General features: G+C 44.1%; 1 protein-coding gene across 3 annotated transcripts; it reads right to left on the bottom strand.

Annotated features, from left to right (window-relative positions):
- Positions 1-245: 245 nt before the first annotated feature.
- On the bottom strand, positions 246-8,692 carry MSANTD3 (Myb/SANT DNA binding domain containing 3). Of its 3 annotated transcripts, XM_082330419.1 has the most exons (6): positions 8,322-8,692; positions 7,942-8,114; positions 5,040-5,096; positions 2,496-2,799; positions 2,354-2,402; positions 246-1,090 (listed from the first exon to the last, which is right to left on the bottom strand). In XM_082330419.1, the coding sequence occupies exons 4-6, from the start codon at positions 2,766-2,768 to the stop codon at positions 681-683; spliced, it is 732 nt and encodes a 243-aa protein (XP_082186545.1). In that variant the 5' UTR covers positions 2,769-2,799; positions 5,040-5,096; positions 7,942-8,114; positions 8,322-8,692; the 3' UTR covers positions 246-680. The 3 variants fall into 3 exon arrangements, with proteins under 3 accessions (XP_082186545.1, XP_082186543.1, XP_082186544.1); XM_082330417.1 differs by having other exon boundaries at positions 2,354-2,799; XM_082330418.1 differs by lacking the exons at positions 7,942-8,114; positions 8,322-8,692 and adding an exon at positions 6,308-6,387 and having other exon boundaries at positions 2,354-2,799.
- Positions 8,693-9,581: the final 889 nt, after the last annotated feature.

The following is a 9,581-nucleotide window of genomic DNA, read 5'->3' as shown; positions in this document are numbered from 1 at the left end:
GTCAAGGCTCAAACAACAGGAGGGCCAGTCCACAACCATTTCTCTCCATCAGCCAGCCAGCTGGAAAATATTACCTTTCTTCATACGCAAAAGGCTCAGTTGCTACAGTGCTCCTTTTGCTACTTCCTTCATTTTCACATCTTCTATGAAGAATATGTTATGAACTACATTACCTAGAGACAAGTTTTTTTTCCTAGGCCCCAGCATAACAATCCAACCAATACCTGTCAATTGCCTTTTGTCTCAATGGCAGAGAGCAACTCCAACCCTTGCTTTCATTTGGGAAATGGTAGATGGGAAGAAACAGAAATCAAAATAAACACTATAACCTGACGTTTAAAGCTGTTAAGTTTTCTTAAGAATATCCAATGTAAGAATACCCAGAGTACCTTAAATTTCAAAAGGATGCTAGGGTATTCTGAGAGGGGAAAATAAGTTCACATTTTAGAACACGATGCATGTCTGAGACTTAAACAAATCAGAACTACCTACAAATGGACAATACAGTTTTCCCCTTGGTGGACTCTACCACTGTTTCCCTAAACATGAAGAGTCAAAGTGTGTTCACTATCAGCCAGGCACCTATCCTGTCACTGTACACTCACATTACAAAACCCTCTTTCCAGTGCGCGTTACTCATAAATGTGCTCAATCAGACTGACTCTCTGCCCCTTTGTGTTCTACGGTGAATTAGGAAAGGGTCTGTTAAAGGATGACACAGGCCATTCTTTTGTGATGGTCTGCAGTTTTCTCTCCCAATACATTTTCTTTTTATTTAGCACTTCCATTTTTATCCTGTGTTCCTCTTCGGCCATCTCACACTCTCTTTCTATTTGCTGTATTTTTGCCACATGAACTTCATTCATTTGGATTAACTGCAGTTGCAAAATTGACATTTGCTGATGATGTTCTTCCTCATGCATCTTTTTCAGAGCACTTTCCTGAGACGCTTTGCTTCTGTAGTTCTTATCTGGTGCTATTCTGACATCAGAACACGAAGGCTCAGGTTGGGAGGTACCTTCACACACCGGGAAATGTACCAGCTCTTTCTCTTCATCACAAAGTTCTCTATTTGAGACCACAAATGACTCTGCAAAACATAAGAGGAGAAAGTATTATAGCATTTCCTTCTTCTCCCTCAAGAAACACAATCTTGTGATAATATAGTTATTGGTGTATGCATCTAAACCTCGTGCTCCTGTACCATAGAGAGACGTCCATGGCTGTAACGGGAGCTTGGAAAACTAAAGTGAATGTAGACATTTATAAGCGGACACCTAAATTTAAGTGGCTGAGCCTGGAGCTGAACCTTAATGCAGCTGTTTAAGCCAAACCTGTATGTGACTTGAAATATTTTTATGAAAGATCTGAGTGTCGGGTGAAGAGCTGTATCAACATGAATACCAAGAGACTGAGGGAATACTAGGAAGAATACTACTTATTCCTTTCTTATCGCTACTGTACATGTTGTAAATGCAGTGGTGTGTATTTTTAGGAAAAAAATTACATTATTCTAACTTTGAGAAGGTTCTACCAATTCTTCTGAAATAAAAGAAACTACTCATGGAATAAAATAGTTACCACTGAAAATAAGGGTCTCAAAATACATTCCTTTACAAATTCTGATGACTACTTATGGTAAATACAATTATGAAAGAGACGTTGTAAGAATGTTATCTAACAATGTAGTTACTGTTGTCTTTTGAGCATGAACAGCCTTCTATGCGTGATCCTGACATAATAAAGTTTGCAGGAAACCACCGTAGCCACCCTCCCTTCTGGTTTTGGATTATTCCTTCTGCGTATGCTTGTCAAACAAAGAAGAATGTAGTGCTGAACTTTTTCAGAAAGGCCATTCTCCAATGGGGACTGCAGTATGAAGTATGACTCTACGTACTGTTTTTAGTCCGTGAAAACAAAGGAAGAAAGACCTACAGAGAACTCTTGCAGCAGACAATTGTGTATCAATTTGCTGCTGGTGACTTTTGGTTTTTTTTCGTGCTCAGACAACCTTTTCCTAGCAACACAATACTTTTAAAAGGATCAAAATATCCTTGGGACTGTTTCCTGGAAAGCCAGCATGATAGGTACTGTGATGCTTGCCACAAAGTAGCAGATATGTCAAAAACTGATGGAAAAAAAAAAAAAAGGAGTAAAAAAAAGGGTAAAACCTTGGTTTGACTCCTGGGGTCCTAGGGAAACACATGGCGTCTTGGAATATCATAGCCCTGAAATTACTTTTCTATAACCAGCAGTCACAGCTAAGTGGAGAGATTTGGACTGCTGAAAGAGAATCACTGGCAAAATCACATACAAAACAATACTACTTGCATTATTACAGTAACATTTATACCTTGACTAGAAGCATCAGGCTGATATTCAGAATCTTCTTCTGGTGGGCTCTGCAAAAAGTACATTTGCTCAGGCATTATGCTGGCAATCTTCTCTTTCCCTATGATGTGAGCGTTTATAAGTGGACTAATACTTCTTTTTACCTTCTCCCGCCTTTCATGTGCCATTATCTTTTTTGTCCGTGCCTTGATATTTTCCCAGCATTTCTTTAACTGTTTGAAGTCTCGCAGTGATACACTGGGCTGTGAATTATATTCATGAGCTAGTGCTTGCCAGGTACGTTGTTTAAGAGCAATAGTTCTTGCATCACTTTTTTTACATTCAAGCACGTATTTGTATTTTTCAACTAATGCAAGCAGCACACTCTTCTCCACTTCTGAGAAGTACTTAGCAGGCTTTATTATTTCGTTTTGCATTTTCTACTGTTTCTCCAAGAAGCCAAAAATCCTATGAAAACAATGTTGAAAGCAAAAAAAACAAACACAAATTAGAATTGGTTACAGTATCAGGAAACTGTTTCAACAAATAACTCCTAAGCATAGCTTCCGATTCTAACACACTTCATTTTCTAGAATAGTTTGAGTAGTTCTAGAGTACATAATGAAACATTCAGGTCAGATATTGTATAATTATATGCTGTTTTCTATTGCCACTTTAGCGGCTACACTGTTACAGAAGTATACCATAATGTGGAGATGCTTCTTATCTTTATCTTTGTCTTGATACAAAATATTCAGTATTCAATTTACTTAGTAACTTATTTTTAATAACTTGTTTTCCTATTCATTGAACTTTGTTACACCCAGAGAGTTTTCAAAGCCCTGAACGGGTCGAACAAGTTCTGAAATCCAGCCCTCGATAGCTTCAGGTTTAAGTTTAAAGCCACCTTCAGCAGGTTTGGGTTTCCTTTGGTACACAAAAGACCCTCTTCTGCCCTTGCTGACTGCGTATAACTAACTTCTCCCCTCTCTCTACAATATTTGAAAATTGTATGAGAAATAATAGTAAGAAGTTCTCTTTTTAAAGACTTCTGCTGGTTTGGTTCTCCCCCATGCTCAGCTGTCCTTGACTAACAGCCAGCAGGCAGCAGGATCCTGACTAGTATTACAATCCTGAGAAGAGGCAAGGGTTGCAAGAAGCCATTAATTAATGACAGAAAACAACTGCTCTGAAGTTACAGGTCCTTCGCCCTTTGCTGCTGACTCTGCATGTGTGGCACTCTTCCTTATGCTTGCACTGCTGGTCACTCTCAGGAGCGAATGACCAAGCTAAAAAGAGTTTTGGCCTCACTCAATGCAGCCACTGCTGTATACTTACGCCATGTTAACAACTGCCTCTCTTCTCAAGCCTAGGATTTACATAGTCAATAGGAAAAAGGTAGATGATACCAGAGAATTCTTAGCCAAAAAAAAAACCCCAAAACCCAAAAACAAAAAAACACCACAAAAAAGCGCAGTGTTTCCTTGAATTATTAACACATGACTGTGCTGCAAAATGTAGGTTTTTTTATTTTATCTTTCCACACCTCTTTCCCCATTCCCTCCCACTACAACTCTGTAGCCCCAATTACTTTTGCATTTTGGGTAGAAACTTCTGGATAATTAAGTAGAAAAAGGGGGAGCAATGCTGTCTTAGCTCACATTTCTTCTGGTTTTAATCATAAAACTCAGAGATGGAACATACATAATAAGATAAGTGGTTCATATTCCTAACAGTCTAGGACTCTCCCAAAATGAATTTTCTAGTATTTTGCCCATTGTTTCCACTACTTCCCTTATAACATTACTTGAAGATGCAATAGATATCACCATCAGATTTCCTCTTTTCAGTAATTTTTCCTTAATTCCACTGCACTAGCACTCTCTTCGTAGCATCCTGGTAATTCCTTTCCTCCAAACGTCTTAATACTTGCAGTTATTCTCAACTCTTTCAGTGAAGGCAACTACTTATATTTACAAAGAAAACTAACAGACAGGCTAATATCAAAATGAGAACCCAACTCTGACATAAGAAGAGGAGCTTTCTCAAGTAGCCCATTAAATAGGATAAAACCAAGCAAAAGAAAAGAGTCAAAGAATAGAGGAGGCAGCAGGACAAAGCCTAGAATAGCAAAACTGAAACAAACTGGATAGAAATAAGTAATAGTCTGAGTTTAAGGTAGGTATCTTAAGTCATTAGCAGTGGCTAAGTTGTACCCTTACTGAAAAAAAAAGGCAAGAAACACTCAGTTTGTACTTTCTGTCACTGCTCAACTGGGCCATCGCTGTGCATGTACCGACTGGACAGCTGGCACCTGTGTGGTTCCTGGCTAGTCACCGTTCTGCTGTCTCTTACCAAATGCTGGTGTCATGAGGACATGGGAGAGCTGGAGTTTTTGCAGCAGACAGGATTTAGGGAACAAAGGGAAAGATCCATAGGAAACCAGACTTTATTAGTTCTGCTGCTCGCGGAACAGCTTGTTTGTTTTGCAAGAACGAAAAAGGTGGAAGAAGGAAGAGAGCTGGGTGGCTGAGCGTAGGGAAGACAGTTCCCTAATACAGCATTTCTTCCATCACATGATATCAAGTTATTTATTGCTCTCTGTGAAAATTTAGTCACCCCATGTGTTGGTGACAGGAATTCTTAAACACCTATAATCCCACAGAAGAAAGTAAGTGTATGTAAACAAAGTTGAAAGTATCACATACCAATCATTATAATGTCTAGGTCTAACAGAGAGAAGAGAACATCTGCTTCAGAAGTTCCTTAAATAAAAAATAAATTAAAAAAATAAGCAAAAAGTCAGGAAATGGACATCCTAACAAAGAGATACTGAAAACTGTCAACATCACTGCATGACAACAGCTCTCAAAACATGTAAAGTAAGGAAGACTTATAATGAAACAGACTCTATCTACTAATCTGTTTTACTTATGTACTTATTGTATCACTCCAAACCATTGAGCAGCTTTGAACAGCTGCTGAAATGAAATTCTTGGGAATAAATATTGATGCTTTGTCCTGTCTCAGCTTCAGTTTCACTGAGGAACAGAATGAAAAGCAGTCCCACCAGCAAGTCGTAAGGTCCAATAGCTTATGACCCTGAAAAACCACGATCAGAGACTCCATGTGATCAGGAATGGCTGATTCTGCCTTCTGGTGATGCATGTAAATCTTATTTCTAGCTTTGAAAAGGTGTGAGAATCTCAGACCAAAAATCATGACATGTTTGTGTGCAGCAAATCCCTTTAATTAGAAAAACAATGGATTTTCAAGAACCTTAGAGATCAAGTTCAAAAAATTAAACAATGATACCGGGAATTCCGGATTCCAGGTGCTAAATATTTAGCTACACAGACTGGCAGAGATCAAATGATATAAGCAAATATTTTTAAAAAATTCCAAATATGACTTCATATATATTAATAACCGCTGTACTAGGATAAAAGCTCATTTTTCATGGATGGAGCCACAGCAAACCCTTAAGTATCACTTTCATACCACACTATCATTTATCACTATTATTTTCACTGTGGTACTATCTGAGATCCCCAGTCACAAGCTCAAATATTGTACATTTAAGAATGGAAATGTAGGTCCTACTCTGAGAAGAATACAATGTATTAGTCTTCCCTTCCCCCACACACATTTGTAACTATTTTTTTTCCTACACATACACACTGTACTTGTGTCCTTTCCATGAAAAAGCCAGGATTATGATCCAGGATGCACGGAAGAACTCAAGAACTGGTGAAAGCAGGTCAATGCACTTACTACACAGAAGAAAAGAGTTCTTGAAGATTCTTTTCAAGCTCTTACATGCTTAGCCCGCTTGCTTCAATATATTAAAGCCCATTTTCAGTTAAGCGAACAGAAAGCACTCTGAGATGTCAGAGAACTTAGAATACTGAGAAGCTGCAGCAAAACACCACCATATATTTATATTCACCTCTTTTTCTTCATGCATATCAATTACCTTCTGGCAGCCCACCGGCTCCTCTGCAGAATATGAGAAAGGACTCTCACAAGCCCAAACAATTTCCATGTTGAGGCTAAAAGATCCTTCTCGGACATACGCCCAGGACACAATTTAGCATGTAGGAATCTGTGCTGAAATGGAAGTAGTTTACTGTGTACAGCTCATACAGTAAACAGGATTGACTTGGGAATGTGTAGGCACATGAGGACAGTTGCACAGTAAATTCTAAGAAACAAAGAATGGAATGCTTCTCCCACTCTTACAGGTGCCCAGGCTCTAAGGCATGTGCAGTAAGGAAGTACTTTATCCTAAATATCTTCTCCTGGCATGGCTCAATTCACAACTTGCCTTAAAACAAATCAGTTTCCTAAGTATCTGTCCTCTCACACAAACCTTTATCGCTTTAAAGTAACAAAAAAATCTCTCAGCTCCTCATTGTTACTTTGAAATGTTGTGTGGCATTCTTCTTTTAAAGACTATAAAGGATGTGCTGTGATCTGCTGGAAGAATATCTTGAAAAAAAATTACACAAGTGAAGAAGTGCACATATGTTCATAAATATGTATATATGTAGTATTTTGCTTGCACACACCTAAACATACACCCAAACTCCAACCAGTTGCAAAGAAGCCCATTTAAAAAAAAAAAAAAAAAAAAAAAATCACTTCAGGTTGGCATGTGTGAGCATTTTCAGTCCCTGAAGTATTTTTTAGGCATAAGAAAATGCAAAGAGAAGGTTATGGTGGAAGATTTAACCCAAATGTTAAGGTTACACTGACCAAACCCAAAGAAAACAGTTTGCTAGCAAGCTGTGGTCACTTACGGTGTGAAAATGGAATTAATTTACCAATGCCAACAGGATTACTACCAGAAATAGTTAGGGATTGAAAAAAAAAAAAATTATCTATCTTAAATTGCAGATGAAGCTTTAAGCATAGTCAGTAATTAAAAGCATTGGAAATCAATCATAATTCTGTCCTTTTCATCCAGCATTTGAGGGTGAAAGAAAGGCATGGAAATGCAATGACCCAAACTAGTCACAACAAGATGTTTATATTTCATTTGAATGACAGAACCAGCAGTAAACCGTGTCCTTCTTCCTCAAATGTTAGGTTTTCCTCACAGAGCTTCCATCAGGGTGTTCCAGGCCTGACCCTGTCTACCTTGAGATTTGAAATCACTAGGTAATTAGGTGCATATTACAAATGTGAATAAGATCTATATGGAAATTGTGTTACATATAATCAGATTTAAACAAACAAACACACACAAAAACAAACAAACAAAACAAAAACTCTTTGGGTGCTTTCCCCCACTGTTTTAACACAAATTAATAGTTATCATGGATCATCCAGCAAATGAACACAATAACCAATTAGTAAAAATTCACAGTACTTCGCCTAAATTTGTCGTGGCAAATTTTATATACGTATACACGCAAATGTATTTTTTAAAAATATATATAGCATTACATTATATATACACACACACAGATATCTTTTAAGCTGGTCATTCCGCTACCTATGGAGGACATCCAAAGCAGTTTGTGCAAAGAAAGGTAATGGACGCAGGTTGTTATTTCCAACGATTGCCTGAAATTCATCAAAAATAGGCATAAACAGGAATCCTACCAGACTCTCCTGCACCCGAACTTCTCAAACATTAACTCGAGCTTGTTTTTATTTCCTCGCTAGCTCCTCTTCTGCTTGAACGAGAAAGGAGAGCAGGTCCCGGCTCGACAAAGAAGACCGCTCCACCCAGGGCGGGCATGCAGGCTGCGGCTGAGGCGCGGATCCAGGGACATCTACCGCGGCAGGAGGAGCGGCAACCGGTCACGGTGGCACCCAGCGCCCGCGGAGACCGCGCTCTGCCGTGCCGGCGGGGACAACCCCACCCTGCAGCCCCCGGCTTTCTCCCTCCTGGTAACAAAGCGCCGCCGAGAGCCGCCGGCTCCCCTCCCTCCCCTCTCCTCCTCCCCCCCGCGCTGGGCGGCCGGGCCTGCCTCCCTCACCTCCTCGCCGGCAGGTCGCCGGCAACTCCTTCAGCTCCCCGCAAACCCCGCCATGGATTTCCGCCTCTCCAGACGAAAAGCGGCGCGGCACCGGCCTCTCCCTCACGGGAGGGCCGGGCGGCGGGGGCCACCGTGCCGGGGGGACGCTGAACCTTCAGGTGCTGCCGGGGGGTGCGGGTGCGTTCTGGGGAGCGAGGTGCGAACGCCCAACGGCCGCCGGGAAGGGGTCGGGCAGCCCCGTCTGCACCTGAGGCGGGCCCGCGGGCGGAGCTCCCGGGCCGCACGTCGCTAGCGCGGCACCCCGCGTCCCCCTCCCGCGCCCCCGCGGCGGAGCGGGGTGGGGATCCCTGACCCCGCCCGCCCGTCCGTCCCGGTGCAGCGGCAGGAGACGCCAGCTCGGGCTTTACCTCCGACAGCGCCCGGCGGAGCGAGGCGCCGGTGCGCCAGCGCCCCCAGCGGCGACTGGGGGAGGCGGGCGGGGGGTGCCGCGCCGCTCCCCCGCCTCGCCCCGTTCTCCTACCGCCGGCGCGGAGCTGCCGGTCCTCGCTACCGTACCGTCCCCCTGTCCGGCCCAGGCTCCCGCGCCCCTTCCGCGCCTAGCGTGACGCAGTTCCTGCCCGCCCGCTGCGCCCCGGGCCCCGCCGGCGGCGGCGGCGGTTGGGAGCGTAACGGCGGGCGCGCGCGAGGGAGCGAGCGGCAGGCGGGAGGCGCGCGCGTGGGCTCTCCCTCAGTCCCCTCCCCTCCGCGGTCGCCTGAGGAGGAGCGGGGAGCCGCGGCGGCGGTTCCTGCGGGTCGGCGGGAGGGGGCCGGCCGGGCAGCGCCGGTGGCCGCTGGGTGCCGGCTCCCTCGGCTCCTCCGGGTGCTGCCCGCTCCGGGGCTGGGGTAAGCTGGGTGCGGCGGCGGCCCGGCGGTTTCCCCGGCTCCTTGAGGGAGCAGGTGCCCGTCCCCTCCCCGGCAGAGCTGGAAGTGTCGGCAAGGCCACTTCCCCGCGTCGTGCTGGGCCAGCTCCGCGGGCGGCCCGGGGGCCGGCTCGCTTTCCCGGCGCCTCTGTTGGCGTGGCGTTTGCAGCTTCGGCCCGCCGCGGTCTTTTCTTCACAAAACCCCGTCGTGTCCTTGTTCCAGAGGCGTACTTCGGGCTCTGCGTGCCTGGCTCTTGCCGCTGTGTGTCATCTGTCCCGGCCCGTGCGCGCGTTTCAATCCCAGGAAAAGAAGGGGGGAAGCTTGGAATAGTTCGGATTAGTTTTGCTTCGGGGTGTGCGT

Source organism: Platalea leucorodia (assembly GCF_965183815.1).
Source record: "Platalea leucorodia genome assembly, chromosome: 1".
NCBI classification, from domain to species: Eukaryota; Metazoa; Chordata; class Aves; order Pelecaniformes; family Threskiornithidae; genus Platalea; species Platalea leucorodia.
This window is presented reverse-complemented; position numbering and strand designations above follow the sequence as displayed.